General features: G+C 38.9%; 1 protein-coding gene across 2 annotated transcripts in view; it reads left to right on the top strand.

The window, feature by feature from the left end:
* WDR35 (WD repeat domain 35) overlaps positions 1–23624 on the top strand; it is a gene marked incomplete at its 5' end in the record, with an annotated part of 52434 nt that overhangs the window by 16462 nt on the left and 12348 nt on the right. For both annotated transcript variants that reach the window (XM_082306696.1, XM_082306697.1), the window contains 7 exons: positions 8912–9056; positions 10291–10360; positions 11110–11163; positions 13025–13134; positions 14690–14900; positions 15492–15572; positions 15704–15840. In XM_082306696.1, the coding sequence (XP_082162822.1) occupies positions 8912–9056; positions 10291–10360; positions 11110–11163; positions 13025–13134; positions 14690–14900; positions 15492–15572; positions 15704–15840 (808 nt within the window). The remainder of the gene's footprint in view (positions 1–8911; positions 9057–10290; positions 10361–11109; positions 11164–13024; positions 13135–14689; positions 14901–15491; positions 15573–15703; positions 15841–23624) is intronic.

Here is a 23624-nt window from a genome sequence, read left to right as displayed (position 1 = left end):
CTTGGTGATTCAGATTTTCCTTCACAACAGTGGTCATTCAACTCCTTCTTAAGCAAATGTACTTTTTGAAGAGGGTCCTGTTTCGCACAGCAATTGAAATAGTTTAATCTGGATTTCATTTAAAAATAACATGTTGCTGCTTCCCAAATATCTTAAAGATCAGTTTCTTATATTTCAGTGTTGACAATATCTTTTCCTTATCTTCCTCACAATTGTTTTATCTAAAGAGTTTCAGATTATAAATTAAAAATCAAATAAAAAAAATCAGTGGATTATAACAGAAGTACAAAAATACCCTCAAATCCTAAATAGATCTGAATTCCAGACTTTTCCTACTGCTTGTTTACTGCAGGTGTGGTACAGAACATTGCCAAGTAATTGCAAACCACTGTTTTCTGGGAGTTTTGCTAGAGAATAAAGATCATTGATTTTTCCCTTCAAACAGACGAGGGGAGTGTGGACAAACTGACAAATTAATCAGCTTTTTGATTAATTAATCCACTTTTGTTTGTTCTGTTTTTTGCTTTATTTTTGGTTTGTTATCCAAATAGATTTGAATTTGGATTCAGAATAGACACTGTGAACTCCATTTGCAGTTTTCTTTTTGAAGCTTAATTCTTTGATTAACCTTTCTGTTTTATTGAAAGGCTAAATCATTTGTAATGAAGTTTTAGCAAAAATATTTATTCGCGTTTGAATAAGGGAGGAGAGTATAGTTATTTAAATGAAAAGTACATACTTATTTTTAGAACCTCTTAGCTAAAATGATGCTAACTATCAGGTGTATTTGGCAGTAGACATCTAACGTGATTCCATTATGTTAGAAAGGTGGGATATGTTATACAACTGCTGTGCTCAGTGGTATAGCACTTTGAGAACAATAAAATACTTACGAGAAAAAGAATTCCGTGCATGGTTGATACAGCAGAGGAGCAGAGCCATATTGGAACAGGTTATGGATAAAACTAGATTGCTTATTGTAAACCTGGAAGAATTCCTCCCCACTTATTTTATTAATGAAAAGGTGTCTACTTAATTGTGTATAACTTTAGAACTTACATGCTCTGATTCTGCAGAAATTAGGTTTAATTTTTAAACAAACCAAACCAAAATCTTTTCCCTACCTGTGACAAAAAAGAGATGTAGCTATTATGACAAGAAACCTCATGAACTTTTTTCAATGTGAATTGCCTCCTAGAGCCATTGCTTTACCCTCTCTGCAAAGAGTAGCTCTTCTGTCTAAATTAATGTCATTAGAGAAGTTAGTTCCAAGCCATAGTGCTAGTGCTTGGTGTTAGTATTAAACGATAAACAAACAGCCATCCTGTCTGATAAAATAGATGGGAAAAGTATCTAGCAAAGTTTTGGTAAGATAGAAATCATGAGGAAAGTAAGGTGAAGAACTATAAGACTAGGAAGTAACAACAATTCACAGAAGAATATAGGTAGGAAGAAAAAAAACAAGAATAGACATAGTTGAGATCATAAAGATTATTATCCTCAACCAGTGCTACTAAACAGTTTTTTTATATATTAACTCAGTTTGAAAGTGTCATTTTCTAACATTGTTCAGTTTTTCAGTGGTAGCAGAAGGAAATCAGCTGTGAGTCAAATATATATTGTGAAATTCATGCCCTATATTGTAGGTCATAATCAAAATGAAGAGTATCCTGCTCTGATGAATGAGTTTGACTTCTTTGTCCTATGGAATGTGCATGAAATATTGTGGTACTTTTTAGTCTCATAATTTCTCTTTATGTCAATGTGATGCCTTCTTGCCACCTTTTACAACAGGAGTGGCACATCAGAATCTTAAGGAATAAAGTGCCCAGGAAATCCAATACCAAGAATTTTACAACGGATGGAGGGAAAAAAAAACAAAACAAAACCAAACCAAAAACTGAGCACTGAAGTAAGATGATGTGGTGGGTGGTAGTAGTGTGGGTGGGGTGTCTGTTGTGTCCCCTCTGTCCCATCCCTGCTCCTGATCAGATGTCTACACTATATGTGCCCAGTAGTCTCCTGGACTTAATTGACAGGTGGGATTGGGGTGGTGGGAGGAGGATTCAGGGACTTACAGGGAGTAGGTCATCTCATTTCTACAGTTGACATCTAAAATAAGTTCAGTGAATCATTCCTGAAAGGGGTCTTTTTGCTCTCCATTGGGTACAAAGAAGCCCAGGGCAACCAGCTCATCTCTGTCAGAGATGTCTAAAATTAGGTGAGATGAATCCCACTCAAACAGTCAAAATTAGCTTTGCATGTACACCTCTAACTCTGCATTTAAACTCTTTTCTTTGCATTTTTCTAGTGTTTTGTTTATGTGAGCTTTCTAAATCTATCTGTGATAGTTTCTTGATATTATAAACAAAGGTTTAAGTTTCTTTATGGTTCACCCATTACGACCCGTCTCCTACAGCTGTCTGTACACAAGAAAAGAATTTTCTCCAGTGACCGAAAACAGTTAAAGAGAAATGCTATTTAATTGAAAAACGCTGTTGTTGTTCCAACTGTATTTGAATTGTGCTGAAGAGATTAAACAATCTGGAAAAAGTTTCTCTTCCTTTAGCTTAAATAAGCCTTCTACAGTCTGCTTCCGTTCCCTCCAGTGTCAGAGGTTCAATTTAGTGCATAGATTTACAATGCTCTTTCCTACTGTGAGTTCATTTGTGAAAATGTTAGACTTCATAGCCTTTAGCCTCATAGATGGGCAAATACTTGAGGTTTGGAATATTTGCATTTTTGAGTTCTGAAAAATTTCTGTAGTCTCAGTAGTTCAAACATAACAAGCAAGTCTTTCATTGCTGTATAGTAAACACAGCCAAAGATTCAACCTTTTTTTTTTTTTTTTTTTTTTTAAAAATATATGCATCCTCTAAGACTCCTTTAAAGTTAGCCCACCAAACTTACAGAAGGGATTGAAGGTGAAAGTGAAAAGCAAACGCCTATAAATGAAACACTTTTGGAACACATTGCACTGGTTTTATCATAGTTGCTTTCCTTTTTTGTAACCTTTGAAGATACAGCTTTATAGAACAACTTGAAATATTTATAACATAAGGTCAATTTGTGCAAGGTGTAGACGCTTGTACAGAGTCAAGGTCTTAATATACAGTATATCATGCTGTTTATCACAGCTGGAGCTTCTTGGCCCTAGAAAGTATAATTGTTCCAGTTTGACAGGGTGCTGAACTTAAGCAGCTGGCTGGCCTTGCTGAGGTCAATAGAGAGAGAAGACCTTGTAAAACCTTAAAGGCAGAAGACCTTTCTGTAAGTTCTTTTAAGATTCCAGTGGGCGCATCATTTCTAACAAAATCATTATCCTTTTGTCCTGTTTATAATTGCTATAAAGCTGTTTTTTTCATTTATCAGGTGAGAGTAATAATTAATAGTTTAAGATATAAGCAGTACAAAAGTAAAATTAACATATCTCTTACACAAGATAATTGGAGGGGTGTTATTGACTTAGAAAAATATATTATTTGTCTGAAATTCTCTTCTTTCTACAAAAACAGTTTTTTTTTCAGGGTATTCTCTTTTAGTAAAGCGATAAATTGTTGCATTGAGTTCTGTCCAGAAAATAAGTTGCTTAGGTAATTTTTGTTTTGAACTCTTGTTCTTGTTTCAGACTTCTAAGTGCCATCTTTCAGAATGTTTTAAAAACACTTAGGTTGTTACTTTATTTGATTTTCATAAATACTTACAAAAAAAGCCTTCTCATATAGTAGGATGTTCCTCAACAGACCACTTGGTATCTGTGTGCTCCTGCCTATTCTTAAGTGGGCACTCTTGACTGCCATGAGTCTAAACTATATTTTTTGACTGGCTGTAATTACTGCAAATTGAATATCTTTTGTTTTTTTACCAGACTGCCCCTTGTTGGAATAGCAATCACCTGGCACTCTACTGAGCATAAAGATTTTACTCCTCCTTGACTTTGGTGCCCTGCAGGTCTCTTGGGCTTTGACCTGGTAGGAAATTGATAGTGGAGAAAAAAGATTGCTAATCTAGGGATGCTAAGTAGCTGATGGAGCATTTGAATAATGCATCTGAGAACATGTGTTAAGGCACAATTTGTACAAATTGTCAATTTATAACATTTTATAAAATTGTTTCAACAAAGTGCTATTAATCTCTTAATGACAAAGTAATTGTGACGGTGCACAATGTTTTATTCAGCCCCAGGAGATGCAAATCTTGCGTTGTTGGGCTCTAAGCCAATAGTTCAAGAAGGGCTTAAAAAAAAAGTGCTTATTTCCTTTATTCTGTTGAATTTTTAATTGTGTCATTTGTGTTCTAATGCTTGCCTCTGCTAACGATGGCAAAAAAGGATTAATCAGTCATTATCTAGTGAAAGGCCATCACTTCAACTTTCTTTAGACAATCATGGATGGTTACACCTTAAAGCTCTTCCTCATGTTGCTCTTTATTTTGTCCAAGGGCATTTTTCTTCCTGTGCCTTGTTTTTAGGGTCCTTCACAATCGCTAATGTTTGCTAGCCCATAAATTAGTCTTTTCTCCGTTGTCTAGCATTATTATGTTCCATCCTACTAAGGTACAAAAATTAACCCACACAGTTTCTTCTGTGCTCCTTTCACAGGCTTTCTGTCAAAGTCCTGTCATGAATAACTAAATATAAATTACAGAAGGTTAAATATCTTGTTATATAACATCTTTTTAATGGAAACACAACAGATGGTATCTGCTAAGAAAATGTTGCTCAGGATGGATTATATCATCTTCTTACATGCACTTAGGAGCAGTGACATAGTGAAGTGTTGAGTTATCTTTTGCATGTGTGTTAGCGCCCAGTGAAATGAATGCAACAGCCTGGTTAGCATACAGGTGGATTAAAGGCAGAGTGCTGGAGTCGTGCCTAGCTGTCTCGCCTCCCTCCTGGACACCTCAACAAGGATGACTGAACTGTATGTGAAGCAGCACTTGAATTGCTGTTACTTACAGTTGATAATTTTAAAGTAAACTATAACTGATTTTTAGTATTTCTTCGTATTCTGTAAACTGTGGTCATTCATGAGTTGTCCCATGTGCAGTTCAGTTGTCCCTGCTGCTGCCTGACGTTTTTTTCTATTTATGAGCTAACATTTCTAGAAACGTTTGAATCGAGCTCTAAAATTAGGTAGATGTTATTGATCAGACTGAGTTCGTCTCAGTTTCTCAGGGACAGCCTGTAACCGGCTTGTATGAAAACAACAGTTTAGTCTTGTGTCTGTCTGTCAGATTGCTTCCTTTCCATCAGACTTAGATGGGATTACTTGTCTCTCTTGTGTTTGTATATCCTATTTCATATACTAGAAAGTGTCTCAGCTTTTTCTGCAGCGAAGTAATATAGTCATGGATTAAGTTTGTTTTCAATCTACGATTTTTTTAAAGAAGATTAGACATGAAAGCAGGTGTTTTCTAACTGTTTTGAAGTGAGATGGAGTGAGTGTGGATGAAATACAGACATCACAGAAGGTTATTTGAGATTCCTGGATAGCTAAGAAATAAAGTTTCTCTCCTTCAGGGAGGAGGTTTTATGAAGGAACAGCGAAGAGAAATGAGGTGAGAAGAGAAAGAAAGGCCAGTGAAAACTTAAAGGGCAGTTGTTTCACATGTTGGCATTGTTTTGATGGGATGGTGTGTTTAATCCTTTTCAGTATTTGATCACTGAAAAGTAAAGCACCTGTTTAAATGTTTTCCATCCATATTTTCAAGATCTAAAAATTAAGAATGAAGACATTAATACTGAAGTCAGCTATCTGCAAAATCAGTGGGAAGAGCTAGACAATCTAAGAAGTCCACATGTTTAGCATGGAAAGCCGCAATGCAGTGGAAATGCTGAGCAGAGGAGCGTCCAAATCTCTTGCCTCCTTCTGACTTAAGGTGCTTGCTTTTCTGTCTGCTTAATAGTCAGAGAATGAATTCTTTGAAGGGCACTGATTTTACCACTTGCTCCTAAAATCAAGGCCACTGTATAAGATGATAATACTTCCCTACACTAAAGGAAACTAAGTAGTTAAACTAGCTGCCTAGAAAGAGATTCTAGATCTTCCTCAGCCTGAAGGGATTGAAATGAGCATCTTTCCTTTCCCAGGAAAGGACAAATCCCATTCCTTCCTTCTCTGCCCAGCAGCAGCCCAAAGTTGGAGTGGCTGGGGCATCCTTTCCTCGTGTTGAATCTGTCCCGTTACGCAGCCAAGAAGCATTTTAGGAGCCAAAGCATTTTAGGAGCAGAGCGTAGCCCAGTGATTAAGGCTCTGAGGAGAAAAGGGCGGGCAGAACAGAATAGAATATTTCAGTTGGAAGGGACCTACAACGATATCTAGTCCAACTGCCTGGCCACTTCAGGGCTGACCAAAAGTTAAAGCACGTTATTAAGGGCACTGTCCAAATGCCTCTTCAACACTGACAGGCTTGGGGCATCGACCATCTCTATAGGACGCCTGTTCCAGTGTTTGACTACCCTCTCTGTAAATAAATGTTTCCTAATGTCCAGTCGAGACTTGGATTTTAGTTTCTTTTTCCACAGATTTTTGTTTGCATTTTTTTTTGTTTGCTTGTTTAATGACTGTCCAGTATAAAATCCTGAAGCAATTCTAGAAAAAAAATCCCAAATGTCCTACTTTTATGCAATTGTTTAAGTTATACAGGCAATTTTGTAAAAGCATCAGTTTCCACATATAGATACTGCTCTTCCAGATGTGTTTTTGAACGGGTCTGATCCTGATGATTGTGTCTGTGTGCTGTGTATCCCTCTCCCTGCGATTTCATATTTGGCATGAATACAGTCATCGTCTAGCCTGCTGTTGCAAAGAAGGGAAGGCCCTGCCCTCCGTGCTGGCTGCTCATTCCTGCCCTCTCCAACATTTGTGATTTTCTCTTTAATCCAATTTATTTAATTTTGAGCTCAGTTAGATGAATGAACTGATCCTTACTCTGTGGTCAAGCTACTGCTAGAGCTGATATAAAAGAAGTGGCAGGAAAGTGTGTCAGGGGTTGGTGTAGGTTTTTTTTTTTTGACAGCAACAACCAGTTTAAGTCTTAGGCATGTTCATAAAATGCCTAATTGATTGTATTCCTCTGGATAAAGCATAGATGTGTTGCCATCTTGTTTCTGAATCACAACAGAACTTATGTGAACATCCTTTTTTCCCATATTGGGGTACTTTGAGGTGTGCACAAATGAGTAAGTTTAGGCTCCATGGAAGCTGTGGGTCAAATGGGGAGTCACGTGGTGAGTCCGAGGAATGCCCATGGCTTTCAGATGTGGGCTTGGTTTAGCATTGTCTTGGAGTAAAGTGTTTAAATGTTGACTAAACTGAGCCCAAATAGAGGCTTAGTACTAAAATTTTGTGACTTGAGCAAGAGGAAACTTTATTCCCTCACAGGTCAGGAGATTCTTGTGTTTCATTTCTAAAAGATAAAAACATTGATTGTTATGGCATGTCCATCTGCAAGGTAATAAAAACCAAGAGCAAATACATAGAATTTATTAATGTTGTTAATGAAACAGAGGAGACTGTATCCTTCAGCTGTATGTGACTAATTATTGAAATGAATGTGTTATAAGTATATGAAATACACTGAGTTGCATATAACGTAAACAACTGTACTGCTCACCTGTAAAGCGTCATCACTAACCCTTCTTATCCAATATTTACATTTATACTAGAAGGTATTCTAGAGCCATCAGGTAGCTTACATAATCCTCTTGGTTTCAAAGAAATAAAATCTGTTCAGTCTTCCCCCATCTGTCTCTTGTAGCACTGCTCTTCTTTATGGCAGGCTTATAGCTCCCTCCAGAGTTCTGTTCTGTGCTAAAATGCAGAAAAAAAAATGGAGATTCACTGTAAAAGAATCAGATTTTGTGCTCACAGCATGTTATCTGTATGACTCAGTGTTTCATTAACAGGCTGGGTTACACAGTTCTTTTGGATTTGCCTATTTTGTCTGATAGAATACTGATTTACTTGTAGCATTTGAAGACATTGTCGGATTTACTTAATAGGTTTCTACGTTCTTCCATGCCTTTTTATGTGCATTCAGTGGTTTTCAGAAAGATGAAACAAAGGATTGTAAAAGGTAAAAAAGAGCCACAATACAGTCAAGACAGTGTATTATAAAGAATAATGTAATGGTTTGAGTGCATATATATTTTTTTTTTTCTTCTTTGTTCACCGAACATTGACAGCAGGAATACTCAATTTATCCACATATTCTAAATGGGCTTAGGGCTAAAGTAAAGAAAATACTCTGCCATCCTACACTGTGATCTTTGGATGCAATAAAGACTAAGTGCATACTTTGCTAAATATTTAATTTGCTGTCATGCAGATAAAGAGTTGTTATTTGGCCCAGCTATTAACTAAGGTACAAACAGCATTTCTAGGTCTTGTCTAACTCAAAATTTGTTAACTGTTTTTAAGCAGTGCTAATCAAAGAATCTCTTCTAGATTGTCAACTTTTGAGTAGTATTCCTCTTATTTATATTTGAATAATTACAAATATGTCAGATATGGAGGTATTTTATAAATCTTGTTAGAGATTTGAGATATTCCTGAACTGGTCATTAACCTGAAAATTTGTCTATGTGTATTTGATGTCTTCTGCATTAGTGCATGGAAATTTGATGAAATAATAAGGAGAAAAGTGTTAATTTTAACATCAGAACTTGTAAAGAATTTCTCTGTTCTTCTGAACAAGGCCACAAGGCCCCAGTGAAATTTCTTAACAATTAATGAAAACTGCTGCTAGGTTGTGTATGGTGTGGGTTTTGTTTTGGTTTTTTGTTTGTTTTTTTGCTTTTAACCTATGGAGATGTGTTTTCATCCATCTGGGAAAAAGTTTACAAATTAGCAGCTAGTCCAATACTTGCCGCTCTAATTTTACAACCATTTGGGTTTCATAACAGGGCCGTTGTTTGTCACAATGACCAAAACGCATGTGATAGCAGCTTCAAAAGAAGCATTTTACATCTGGCAGTATCGTGTGGCCAAGAAGCTCACAGCAATGGAAATTAATCAGGTAGCACGGACCAGAAAAGAAGGCAGGGAGAGGTTTGTCTTCGGGCTTTGCCATTTTTCTTCCTTTGCATTGTTATCATTGATAAAGGTGGATTCTCCCATGCCTAAAATATGAACTGTCGTCTCATTTTTCTACTCAGACTTGCAGGCATGTGAGATTAAATACTAAAGAATAGTTTTTCGTAATAAATGTGTGTTTGTTGTCCAAATATCTTAGACTTTTGGATTAGTTTCTGTTCAGTGTCTCCATTTGCTGCATGCTTCCCTTACACAGCTGTGTATCTTGATGCTTTTTCCCCCTCCCCTTTTTCTCCTCCATACTCTTAGTTTCTAGGCAGCTATATTCCGTCTGATAACTTTAGCTGCTTCTTGTGTGTCAGTGGCTGTAAGGACATAGTCTATCCAGCTAGTTCTTCTTGTGTCTGATTGTATCTTTGACATCTAATCCTGCATGGACTTTTATCCTCTCGAACCAAACAAGCCAAAGTCAACATCATCGTGCCTCCAAAATATTTTCTTCCCAAGTGCTCGTTAGTGGCATTAACTTTTCTGTCACCTCCACAAGCTTGCAACTTTGTTATGATTTTCTTTTCTGTTATTTTATGTTTTCTTCCATGGAGACGCTATAGCATCTTTCTATAAATCTACCATCTCCTGTCACCATATATCCATAACAATGAGTAATTATTTGTACATGGTGTAATAACTTACATTTTTCTAGTACCTGAATGTCCTAGCCTTGGATAAGACTGTAAATTTGATAGAAATACTGAAAAAGTAAATAGTTGTAATTCAGTATAAACTATGATTTTAGCATCCTAAAATCTTTCCTAATGCTACTTTTTAAGGCCAAAGAGAAGTTATGGTGAAGTATTGAATACAGTAATATATAAGTTTTCTGGATATGAAGGTGTAGCTCTTCATAAGTATGGTGAAGAGCCTGAGGAAATACGAAGTGCACATTTGAAAAGAGACAGTTGGTGTGGTTGGTGGTTTGCAGGAAATTCTTGTTGCAGAATGAAAGTTTATAGATCGTACAGGAATAGACCATCAGGGGCTGTGAAAGTGAAAGCAAGTACTATATCTTTATATCAATACAAAGCAGGGTTATCAAAGGGGATACTACTGGAACATAAGAACAGGCATAGCTTTTATTCTGTTTTCCAATTGCAATGGTTTCTTCTCCAAGGATTGAAGATACCTATATGCTATCAAAAATGATAATTTCTTTGGACTCCCTTTTTCTTCTAACTTTCCTTCTCTACAGGATTTATCATATAGATGACACCCCTTCAGGATCTGCAGATGGACACCTTGATTACAGCAGAGCTATTGAAGTGAGTGATGTTTTTAACTAGTTTATTGTAGTGTCACTGGTGGCTTGAAAAAGAATTAGTATTGCTTTATTTATTTTCATAGATTTTCATTAGTAGAAGTGGTCATACTTAAATTTTCTTTTACCTTTTGTACATAAGTGTTATTTTTCTTCTGTCTGGTTAGTGTGTTGTTACTGTGTCATTATGTATTACTGGAAATATACACCAAACTGTAGGGAACAGAGGAAAAGTATATTCTGGGGTCCAGTAGGTAGATACCTGCTGTCTTCTTGGTGAGAAGCAGCTCCCCTTACTTCAACAAAGTATAAGCTTGTGGAAACTCAATAACTCTTGTAATCTTTTCTAGTATTTTCAGCCTTTTTCACTTTATATATGTGTGTGTTTGCACACTTGTGCTCGTTTTTGTACTTACCAATATACTTGAAGTTAATTACAGGCCCAACAGGTCAGGGATAGTTGCCTTCTTGTGTTTTCTGTTAACCACCTGCTACATTTTGAGTTTCTTATTTTTCTGGAGGAGGGGCGGGAGAAGAAAGGAAACAGTTAATATTATTATTGTCATGATTCCCATAACAAAGGCTACTAATATCATAAACCATCCATTTACTGTATACTGACAAGGTTTGATAGCCCCTTTTCATGTGGATACTTAGCAATGTTCCTGTATATTTAAATAAAACTTCTTTCTTTAGCAGTGCATTCTTACTGTTGCATTAAAACTGATATCAATATCGCTTGTATACTTTCAGGGAACAAGAGATCCAATTTGTGCAATAACAGCATCTGATAAGATACTACTTGTGGTAAGTTACGTGATTAAAATAACTCCTGATTGCCTCTTGTGCTTGTAGGCAGGAGATTCTTCTGCAACATGTTCATAAGCAGTCATAATTTCAAAGCATTTCTGAATTTAGAACTTACAGATGAAATCTCTTCCTAGATGTCCTCAAAGATAACTTTAAGAGGTTCTTCCATTAACCTGGACTCTTTCTTCAGGAGGGCTAATTCACTAAGTGCTTACAATTTAAGTACAGACTAGTTGCCTGAGTTAGTACTTACACATAGGGTTTGGTAAAGTCCAGGTCAGGACTTAATTCTGTAATCTGAGTTCTGGGAAGTCTCTTTGAGGCTGTATATAAATGCACGAAGATTTACAAAGTTTGTCTATTTACTTATTAATGGTATAATGTATGATGATAGATAATATTACTTGTATGTAGTATTCGATATACATATTAATACATTCATGGATTATACATATGTATTACATATGAGGTATTGTATCATGCCAAAGGGTGCATTTTTTTTTCTGATCTAAAAAGAGTGATCTCATTAGTTGAACAGACATATGGGTGGGCTTTAAAACAAACTAACTGAGCAGAACAAAGATAGAAAAAGAACACTGTTTCTTCATTTTATCCACCTTCCCAATAAAGATCTTGATGTTTTCCCATGTTCCTACTCCAGTGCCTTTTTTTTTTTTTTTTTTTTTTTGGTAATATCCTTTGACTGGATTTTACAAAATCAGTGAATCATCGGAAAAAACATGAATGAAAAAAGTGCGATGGTTAGTAGGTGACTATGCATTTCTGTTTGTGCTTGAAGAATAAGAGTGAGAAAATAAAATTAAGGGGATAATTAATCAGTGACTTTGGTTAAAAGGAAGGGAATGAGAGGAAATGCCTTTGAGACTAGATCTGGATAAATGTGCTGAAGATGAATGCATATTACAGGGGTTAGATTTTCTAACACTTCTGACCAAATCTGCTTTTCAGTTTATAGGGTATACAGCTGCGAAAAAGTCAAAGATGAAAGATGATTTATGCTGAGGATCTTAGGGGTGGCTTTGGGGGGAAAAAAAAAAAAAGGAATAAATTTTGGACTACCTTAAAGTCTAATATTGGCTTATTTCCAGCATAAGGGTTAAACAGCAGGTAAAACAAGCTGGATATGCTGTTCAGTGTACAGAAACACCATGAGAAAATAGTGGCAGTGATCATTTCAGTCCAGGGATGTCAAACTCATTTTAGACCGTTGGCCTGATACTGTCTTGACACAGGGCATGGGTGTGTCATTCGACAAAATAAAGACAAACCACACTGGTACTTAGATTTGTTTACTGTTACTCAGGCCTTTGAATAACCAGTGTATTTTAAAGCATTTACTTTTAAAGCTAGCTCAGGTCTTAAAGTAATTGGTGAGACTTGTTAGCATGCAGGCAGCACTACATGAACACAGCTGTACTACTTTCAGACCCAAGCTGGTACTGTCACAGGGCACTGTTTGAGTGGATTTACCAGCGTGGGACAGGGATCTTTTCACTGTTCTCTTTTTTTTTTTTTTTTTTTGTTATGTAGACCATGTCTGAAGGTTCATGGGGAATTGTCGGGCTCCTGAAACTGTTTTGTGGGCTGTATGTGGACTATGGCTGTTCGTTTTAACATCCCTGATTTAAGCAGATCTGTAAACTGTAGCATCCTAAGAAAGTATCTTGTTTAAATAGTAGAATTCAGAGCTTTTAGGGTGATGACATTCCCTCTCTCCACTTCTGCTCTGTCCCTTATCCAAAAACTCTTTTGTCCAGGACAGGATATAAATAAAACTTTTTTAAGGAGTTTATTGATAGAAAAATTCTCTCAATAAGCAAGCATTGCTTTTTTCTAGGGAAGAGAATCTGGCACTATTCAGAGATACAGTCTTCCTAGCGTTGGTATAGTACAGAAGTATACCCTGAACTGTCGTGCATATCAGCTGTCTTTGAATTGCAACTCCAGGTGAGTTACAGATCTGCTTCTAATGCAGGTATCCAATTTTAAAATAAACCACTACAATTTGTGAAAATACTAATTCTATGAGTCTATAATAATTATGTACTAATTTTACTTTAATAGAAACTATTTATTAATTTTAGTTGTTATTAATCATTGCCTAACCATTTATTTATTGCTAATTAATTACATCTGGCCAGTCATCAGATTGCTCTGAGAGACTGCGTTAGTAAAGCTTTCTTATGTTTTAAACTCTTTAGGGGGTATGTGTGGGAAGTTTAAGGAAGCATACATGAAAACATCTTTATTAGGTGAACTAAACATAAGCTTCCTGTGATCCTGACATGAATTGACGAAATTATGTCATAACCTCAAATTTTATATCTCTAAGGCTTCTTTCTATTTCTATGTCCTTCTAATGCCTGGAAACTTTGTTCATACCATGTTCATACCTTGTTAATTTTCCATTGTTACAAGCTGTAGCTGGTGGCAATGCTTCTAGCAAGACTGGTTTTCTGAAGCTTCAGCTGTGCCAATGCTGAAGTTGCTTTCTACTTAACAGCTATTTTTTTTGCAAGAGAGAGCACGAGGGTCCTGGCAGACAATTATAAGACTTAAAAGACAATTTTAATCACTTCAAAATAACTTTATAATTTCAAACAAAATTCATGATGTGTGTGTAAATCGCTCACCTCTTTAGGTATAGACCAAAAATAGATTGATTTGCTTAAAAGGCTATGTGATCTGGTCAGAACTGCATTCATTTTATTTTGACCCCAAGCTGTTTCCTCCCTAAATGACTTTGTGCTAGTGAAAAAGGCTCAGATCCATAAGCGTTTTGAAGTTAATTTTCTAAATTGCTTTTGAAATTTTAATAGGGATTAAGGGTGTCTAAATACCTTTCAATATTTAGAAATGCTTTTAAAATGGCATTGTAGTAAATACAGGCTACTATGATTCACTGAAGACCTATGTAACTGGAAATTTTCAAATGTAACCCCTTAGAAATTGTATTGTTCCCATCTTTTAAATGACTTCAAAGATTAATTGGATTATACTTCATATTGTCTGGAAAAATCCCACAGAATACCCTTTGTAGAAATACAAGAAATCCTGTTTTACAGGTTAACAGTCTGCATTGTCTTTTTAATTTAAGAATCGGTTTCATTGCCTCCTAGTAAATAATGAAAAACAATTCTGTTCAGTTGTTAATTTTGGGCTCTGTCAAGAAAAGTTTGGCAAGGGGCAGAACCTGCAATTTACTCAACTTGGTATCTGAAGTACTAAAGATCTTCAAAATGCTGGATGAAAAATGGGCATATTTCAGAACCTTTGCAGGGCTAGATCCTGTATGAGCAGATGAAAAACTTCTATCCATGTCTTTTATCTCTCTCTGCTGTGCAGATAAATGGAAATCACATGCATCTCACTGAATTATACTGGTATTAGATTAGAGGGGAAATTCGGCTTGAGTGTGCCAGTTTAGGGAACTATTTTAGATTTACGACCTTGAATAGTATTATTTAGCTGTCTTATTGTTTCTTCCTTTGTTTTTCTGTAGTCGTGTAGCTATCATAGACCTTTCAGGTGTTTTGACTTTCTTTGACTTGGATACACGGGTAGTGGACAGTACAGGACAGCAAGTGGTAGGCGAGCAGCTGAAATTGGAACGCAAAGATGTCTGGGATATGAAATGGGCCAAAGATAACCCAGATTTGTTTGCAATGATGGAGAAAACAAGAATGTATGTATTCAGAAACTTGGATCCAGAGGTAAATATTAACATGCGTAAATTACTCATTTTACAAATTTACTTGTAAGTTAATGGCTCTATGTTAACTAGTATTATTTTCGTGCTTACTGTTCAATTAGGCAAGTGTTTATATAAATAAGCTTGCTTCTGAATATCTCAAAATCTTGTCAGCTCTAATGTGGGAGTGTTGTTTAGGAACAAATAAGTAAAATGAACTCTCAGTCCTGGAAAGATAAAAATACTTGTCATATTTTTGTTAAATGTATGAGATATTTTCAGGAGCATATTTTCTGTATGCTTTGGAAAATACAGACACAACTTTACTAAAGATACTTGTAAAGCACAGTTCAGTTGAATCTAAATATTGGCAGATGTTCCTTTATCTCTTTCTCATAATTTAGTTATAGAAAACATGAGGATTTTTAATTATGTCTGTGTATATGGAATTGTCAATAATGTTAATGATTTTAGTATTTGTTTCCTGTTGGAAATGCAATTAAATCCTAGTTTGGAGAAGAAGAAAGTCTCTTTATATATACCTAACAGACTTGGTTAGGCTTTAATCAGACAGAATACAAGTTCATTCCTTTGTAACTTATTTAACTTTAAGGAACCTATACAAACTTCTGGATATATTTGCAACTTTGAAGATTTAGAAATCAAATCTGTTCTTCTGGATGAAATATTAAAGGTAAGTATAATTAATTTTATTTTGTAGGAAAAGTTGGTGTCTGTCTTAATGATTTGAACAGTAGATATCTATATTGGGTGAAAATAAAGATGACATGGAATAAAATTATGTTTCTTTATCTTTTATGCTAGAATCCTGAACATCCTAACAAAGATTACATCATCAATTTTGAGATTCGGTCATTGCGAGACAGTCGAGCATTGATTGAAAAAGTTGGCATTGAGGAATCTTCCCAGTTCATAGAAGACAATCCACATCCCAGACTTTGGTAAAATCTCTTTATAAGCCAACTTTGTTTAAATTTATGTTCTCTTGTATTCTTTTCCTGTTCAGACAGATCTAGCATTAAAGTACAAAACCTCAAATCAAAACCAGCCAAAGCAGTATACACTGTGAACAGAATTATTTAAGAAAAAGAAAAAGAAAAAAAAAAAAAAAAGAAAAAAGGTAACAGTTCTCAGCTGCAATCTGAGGGGCTGCTATTCTAACTGAGAATGTCTCTTCATTGGGCTGAATCACCTCCAAAGGAGTATTGCAGCATTGAGGGAAGGCCCAGAGAGCCTTGCAGTCCCCTGCCAGCCTGGCTCCCCACCTCTTTTGCAGTTGGCGTGTTTGGGCAGTTTCAAGCTGTGTGGCATTATGATTTCCCAGAATGCAAGAAAGTGAGGTTTTTGTTCCTGAGCATTTGAGAGTTCATGTTTCACGAGATGCTGAGCAAGTGTTCAAGACTCCTCAGCAGCTGTCTTGAAAAAGAATTTGGGGCCAGTGCCTCCCCAGGCTCCTAGTTCTTGAACCCCAAAAAGTGGGCTGTTATTAAATTGGAACTCTATGATTTTATGAATGTTGTAGTACCTAGAATGGAAGGCATGCTCTGTGTGTCATGGTAGTGGGTATGGGGTATAGGCTCAGGACACCTTTTTGCTCTATGCTGTGTAAGCCCCAAAATGCAGTGCTCCCTGCTTTTAGGGGCAAATCTAAAGGAAATGAAAAAGCTGGCAGAAAGGTAACTTTAAGTTGGTTAAATTAAAATTAAAATTGGTCATAAGTTGAGAGGGTATTTATTTATTTATATATTTTATATTGAACCTTGATGACAAACAGCTTAAAACCCAGTAAAGGGAACACCTTAGAATGATAACAAGATAAGAGCAGTTGACTAACCTTGTAGCATTTTGGACAGGCCACAAAGGACAGAAGTGAGAAGGGCTGGCTATGTATGTTAATCATGTTATGATGCAGTCTCTCAGAACTAATCTGAGAAAAGGAGATGTTGGCATGTTTAAACTAAACATGGACTTGGCTATTAAACTAAACTTGAAAAGCCTGCACAGCAAACACGTAAGAGTAAACCTGTGAAAACAGGAGTCCTGGAAATCTATTTAATATCCTTTGTTGTAAGGGCTGGAAGAGTAAATGCCTCAGTAATTTTATGAAAAGTCAGTAGCAGAAACTAAAATTTCATTGACAAGTTACTTGTTGAATGATGCCAGTTCTCCTTTACTTTCTGGAGATTGTTTCTCCCTCTGTACCTTTAGTAGTTTTGGCTCTGTTTTGAAGCTAACTGATTTCTTGCAGAATTGGATGTTTGGCTTGCATCAAGGTGGGGTGAGAGTTATCTGTTAATTCTGACAGTTCAGTGGGGAGTTTGGATTTGCTGAAAGACTGGCCAAGACAACTTGCTTTAAAAGTTTGTCCCAAAAAGCATTCCTTTCTATCCCAGTTGTGCTTTCGTCTCCACAATGTACATTCTGAAAAACAGGATTTGATACCTACATGTTGAAAGTTTCTGTAATAGTACTGTCATTTTATTAGTTTGAGTATGTCGGGTAAAATGTTAGTTTTGCAAATCTTCATTTTTACTAGTGTCTTGAACTAGCTGAAGATTTTTGAAGTCATTCGTGCTTTTTGCTAGTACCATCTATTTATTTAATATAAAATGACTATTAGTTTTGAAAGTCTGTGTCTCAGTAAAAATTTTATATCGTAAAATCACAAAATATATGTCAAATGCTGTTCACCTCACTCCAAAATTGCCATAAACTTAATTTTCATTATGCAAGGAAACACAATATGTCACATATTTATACAAAAGAGAGGGATTAGAAGTGCTGGATATAAAGCAAATATATTCTCGATCGGAACGGGACAGTGCCCTTACTGCTAGAACGCAACGAACAGGATGATGTGTGTCGCAGATCGATTAATTTTGCCATACTGTTTTTCTCTTGGTTTCATTGATGTCAGTGATGAGCACCTGAAGTGATACTAACCTTCTAAAATTGATTCAAAAATACTGAGTTGATACTGCCTAAGCATGGCTTAGGTCACTGAATACAGCAATAATATTGGTTTTGTTAGTGCCCTACTGCGCTGACTTTATTTCACAATGTCAATCAGCCGGTCTAAATTTACCTAGCCTTATTTTTGCAGAAAATTCTAGAGCTCATTCAAGCACCTGATGGATGTAGGTTGGCCTGAAGGTAGAAATTCTCTATTTGCCGAACTAGCCAATGGGGCAGTACCAGTACAAGGTTTCCCAGACTGCCCTGCTCTCCCAGACTGCTGTCCTAACTGGACAAAGAACATCCAGATGGATTAGAAGGATAACTTATTCTTCATGGCTAATTTAGTTGGAGGCCTTCAGACTGAGGCTGCCATCAAGGCTTAAAGTTATGATATATGCATAGGTAGAGATATTTAAATGGAACTGCATTGAGACCAGCAACACATTTCACATAGGACAACTGTAATACTCAAACTCTGCCCATTCCTCCCAAGCCAGTGTCCATTTGAACAGCTGAACAAAAGAATATTAGCAATTATTTGAACATCTTTCCCTCAGCAAGTACTGGATAGATCACAGAACGTACTGGGGACAAACATATGTCCTGGTTTCAGCTGGGATAGAGTTAATTTTCTTCTTAGTAGCTGGTAGAGTGCTCTGTTTTGGATTTAGGATGAGAATAATGTTGATAAGACACTGATGTTTTGGTTCTTGCTGAGTAGAGTTTACACCAGTCAAGGACTCTTTAGCTTCTTGTGCTCTGCCAGGTGCATAAGAAGCTGGGAGGGAGCATAGCTAGGACAGCTGACCCAGACTGGCCAAAGGGCTATTCCATACCATATGACATCATGCTCAGTATATAAACTGAGGAGAGCTGGCCGGAGAAAAAGGGGCGATTGCTGTTCAGGAACGGGCTGGGCATCGTCGGTGGGTGGTGAGAAATTGTGTCGTATATCACTTGCTTTACATTATTATTATTGTATTATATTATTATTATTACTACCATTCTATTTCATTTTACTTCAATTATTAAACTGTTATTATCTCAACCCACGAGCTTTTCTGACTTTCACCCTACCAATTTTCTCCCCTACCCCACGGGGGGGGGGGGGGAGTGAGCGAGCGGCTGTGTGGTGCATAGTTGCTGGCTGGGGTTAAACCACGACAGTCCTTTTTGGCGCCCAACGTGGGGCACGAAAGGTTTGAGATAATAACAGATCAATCAGAGTGTATTAAGGAATTTGTATCTGTTAACAGTTGGTCATAATATTGATTCATCTGCACCATGCTCTTGTTTTTGCAGTACGTGTTAAAGTTTGGTGCTGGGTGTTGCAGTTTGCTGTGCTCTGCCGTGATTAGTGGTGTTTTGCCTGGGAGATTTGTTATTAAAACACTGACCTTGAGCGCTATCTGGTATTTGGGTTCTGTACTGAAGCCATTACTGTACTGCGGGTACCACCTCATGGAGACAATTAGCAATTATACCTCTTCCTCTGAGAAGTTTTTTATGGAGGAAATACAGAATGGCACCTTCGCTGCCTTCTTCGATGATGTTTCCTCCTTCATTACAACAACTTTTTTCTATCTTGAACATCCTTGGGTAGTTAAGATATATCTATTGATAGTTCTTGGGAATATTGTTTCAGCTTTGTCTAAGGTTAATGAGCATTTTAAGAATATCATCCAGAGATCTGCCCCAAGGCTGGAAAGTTATGAGTGGCAGGGGGTGTGGGAGAGCATGGGCAAATGCCTAGGACGGTGGGCCCCTCCAGTGTTTTGGAATTTCACCCCTGAACAAGTGCAGAATCCTGAAAAATTAGTAGAACATTTAGAGAAAGTATGTTGTCATCTTGACAGTCCTAGGGAGACACAAATTACTACAATGTGCTGGGGCCTAGCCCATGCCTACCGAGCCCTATTCAACACTATTCAGAACCCTCAAGGGGAAGAGAAGGTCTCTGGATCTGACAACAAAACGACGGGCGCTGTGGTTATGCCAGCCCCAGCGACGAGCACTGCCGATACGCCAGCCCCTGTGACGGGCGCTGTGGTTATGCCAGTCCCGGTAACAGACGCTGTGGCTACACCAGAGAACCAATCTGTACCAGTATCAGTCGCCCCTATACAGAAGAAAAAATACACGAGAAAATCAACTCGTTTAGTAAGGGCTGATGATGAACCAGGGCCATCACAAGAACAGGAGGAGGAAGAGGCAGAACCCACAAATGAGATGGTAACAACCCGATCTCTGTCCCTGAGTGAGCTGCGAGATATGCGAAAGGATTTTAGTCGTCATCCAGGCGAGCACATCATCACTTGGCTGCTCCGATGCTGGGATAATGGGGCCAGTAGCCTGGAATTAGAGGGTAGGGAAGCCAAGCAGCTGGGATCCATTTCTAGGGAAGGGGGCATTGACAAAGCGATTGGAAAAGGGGCAAAAGTCCTCAGCCTCTGGAGGCGACTTCTGGCAGCTGTGAAGGAAAGGTATCCCTTCAAGGAAGATTTTTTATGTCAGCCAGGCAAGTGGACCACCATAGAGAGAGGTATCCAATACCTGAGAGAATTAGCCGTGCTAGAGGTGATGCATAATGACTTAAACAATGAGCAGTTATCCAAAGATCCAGATGAAGCCCAGTGCATACGATCCATGTGGCGGAAGTTTGTACGGGGCGCACCATCATCATATGCAAACTCTCTGGCAGTAATGACCTGGAAAGATGAAGAGGCACCAACAGTGGAAGAAGTGGCTGGCCAACTCCGCCAATACGAAGAAAGTCTCTCTTCCTCCCTACGGTCCTGCATCTCGGCTGTGGAGAAACTGCCTGATGTGATAGCTGAGAAATTATCCCGGGAGCTCCAGCGATTCAAAGAGGACATGTCCTACTCCTCACCTGTACGGACCAGTATCTCAGCCATCAGGAGTAAGCATCCCTCTCTTCAAGAGAGAAGATACAGTGAATACACACCACGGGCCACCCTGTGGTTTATTCTGCGTGACCATGGAGAGGACATGAGGAAGTGGGATGGAAAATCTACCTCGACCTTAGAGGCACGAGTACGTGAGTTGCAAGGAAAAACAATTACAAAAGGTGGTTCTTCCAGGAAAATTGCTGCTCCAGTTTCCAGTGACCAGTTCCCCAGACAGGGTAGAAGGGCTGATTTTGCTTCCGATCTTAATGCAGGGGTTTTTGATTCGCATTTACAAGAAGTGAGTAACGAACGCTATGACCAGGACTAGAGGGGCCCTGCCTCCAGCCAGGTGGAGGAAAGGGATAACCGGGTGTACTGGACTGTGTGGATTCGATGGCCTGGCACATCAGACCCACAGGAGTATAAGGCTTTAGTAGACACCGGTGCACAATGTACCCTAATGCCATCAAGCTATGAAGGGGCAGAACCCATCTGTATTTCTGGAGTGACAGGGGGATCCCAACAGCTGACTGTGTTGGAGGCTGAAGTGAGCTTAACCGGGAAGGAGTGGCAGAAGCACCCCATTGTGACTGGCCCAGAGGCACCGTGCATCCTTGGCATAGACTACCTCAGGAGAGGGTATTTCAAAGACCCAAAAGGGTACCGGTGGGCTTTTGGTATAGCTGCCTTGGAGACAGAGGAAATTAAACAGCTGTCTACCCTGCCTGGTCTCTCGAAAGACCCTTCTGTTGTGGGGTTGCTGAGAGTCAAAGAACAACAAGTGCCAATCGCTACCACAACAGTGCACCGGCGGCAATATCGCACCAGTAGAGACTCCCTGATTCCCATCCATAAGCTGATTTGCCAACTGGAGAGCCAAGGAGTGATCAGCAAGACTCGCTCACCCTTTAACAGTCCCATATGGCCAGTGCGAAAGTCTAATGGAGAGTGGAGACTAACAGTAGACTATCGGGGCCTGAATGAAGTCACGCCGCCACTGAGTGCTGCCGTGCCGGACATGCTAGAACTTCAATATGAACTGGAATCAAAGGCAGCCAAGTGGTATGCCACAATTGACATCGCTAATGCGTTTTTCTCAATCCCTTTGGCGGCCGAGTGCAGGCCACAGTTTGCTTTCACTTGGAGGGGGGTCCAGTACACCTGGAATCGACTGCCCCAGGGGTGGAAACACAGCCCCACCATTTGCCATGGACTGATCCAGACTGCACTGGAACAGGGTGGGGCTCCGGAACATCTGCAATACATTGATGACATCATCGTGTGGGGTAACACAGCAGAAGAGGTTTTTGAGAAAGGGAAGCAAATAGTCCAAATCCTTCTGGAGGCTGGCTTTGCCATAAAACAAAGTAAGGTCAAGGGACCTGCACAGGAGATCCAGTTTTTAGGAATAAAATGGCAAGATGGGCGTCGTCAGATCCCAATGGATGTGATCAACAAAATAACAGCCATGTCCCCACCAACCAGCAAAAAGGAAACACAGGCTTTCTTGGGTGTTGTGGGTTTTTGGAGAATGCATATTCCAAATTACAGTCTCATCGTAAGTCCTCTCTATCAAGTGACCCGGAAGAAGAACGATTTCAAATGGGGCCCTGAGCAACGACAAGCCTTTGAACAAATTAAACAGGAGATAGTCCATGCAGTAGCCCTTGGGCCAGTCCGGGCAGGACAAGATATTAAAAATGTGCTCTACACTGCAGCCGGGGAGAATGGTCCTACCTGGAGCCTCTGGCAGAAAGCACCAGGGGAGATTCGAGGTCGACCCCTAGGGTTTTGGAGTCGGGGATACAGAGGATCCGAGGATGGCTATACTCCAACTGAAAAAGAGATATTAGCAGCCTATGAAGGGGTTCGAGCCGCTTCAGAAGTGGTTGGTACTGAAGCACAGCTCCTCTTGGCACCCCGACTGCCAGTGTTGGGCTGGATGTTCAAAGGGAGAGTCCCCTGTACACATCATGCAACTGATGCTACATGGAGTAAGTGGGTCGCACTGATTACACAACGGGCTCGAATAGGAAACCCCAGTCACCCGGGAATCTTGGAAGTGATCATGGACTGGCCAGAAAGCAAAGATTTCCGAATATCACCAGAGGAGGAGGTGACGCGTGCTGAGGAGGCCCCACCATATAATAAACTATCAGAAAATGAGAAGCAATATGCCCTGTTCACTGATGGGTCCTGTCGTCTTGTGGGGAAACATCGGAGGTGGAAAGCTGCTGTATGGAGTCCTGTACGACAAGTTGCAGAAACTGCTGAAGGAGAAGGTGAATCAAGTCAGTTTGCAGAGGTGAAAGCCATCCAACTGGCTTTAGATATTGCCGAACGAGAAAAGTGGCCAATGCTCTATCTCTATACTGACTCATGGATGGTGGCAAATGCCCTGTGGGGATGGTTACAGCAATGGAAGCAGAGCAACTGGCAGCGCAGAGGCAAACCCATCTGGGCTGCTGCATTGTGGCAAGATATTGCTGCCCGGATAGAGAACCTGGTTGTAAAAGTACGTCATGTAGATGCTCACGTACCCAAGAGTCGGGCCACTGAAGAACATCAAAACAATCAGCAGGTGGATCAGGCTGCTAAGATTGAAGTGGCTCAAGTGGACCTGGACTGGCAACATAAGGGTGAATTATTTCTAGCTCGGTGGGCCCATGACACCTCAGGCCACCAAGGAAGAGATGCAACATATAGATGGGCTCGTGATCGAGGGGTGGACCTGACCATGGACACTATTGCACAGGTTATCCATGAATGCGAAACATGCGCTGCAATCAAGCAAGCCAAGCGGTTCAAGCCTCTCTGGTATGGAGGACGATGGCTGAAATATAAATATGGGGAGGCCT

This window comes from Platalea leucorodia (genome assembly GCF_965183815.1).
Source record: "Platalea leucorodia genome assembly, chromosome: 3".
NCBI classification, from domain to species: domain Eukaryota; kingdom Metazoa; phylum Chordata; class Aves; order Pelecaniformes; family Threskiornithidae; genus Platalea; species Platalea leucorodia.
The sequence above is the reverse complement of the archived record's forward strand: the minus strand, read 5'-3'. Positions and strand labels throughout refer to the sequence as shown.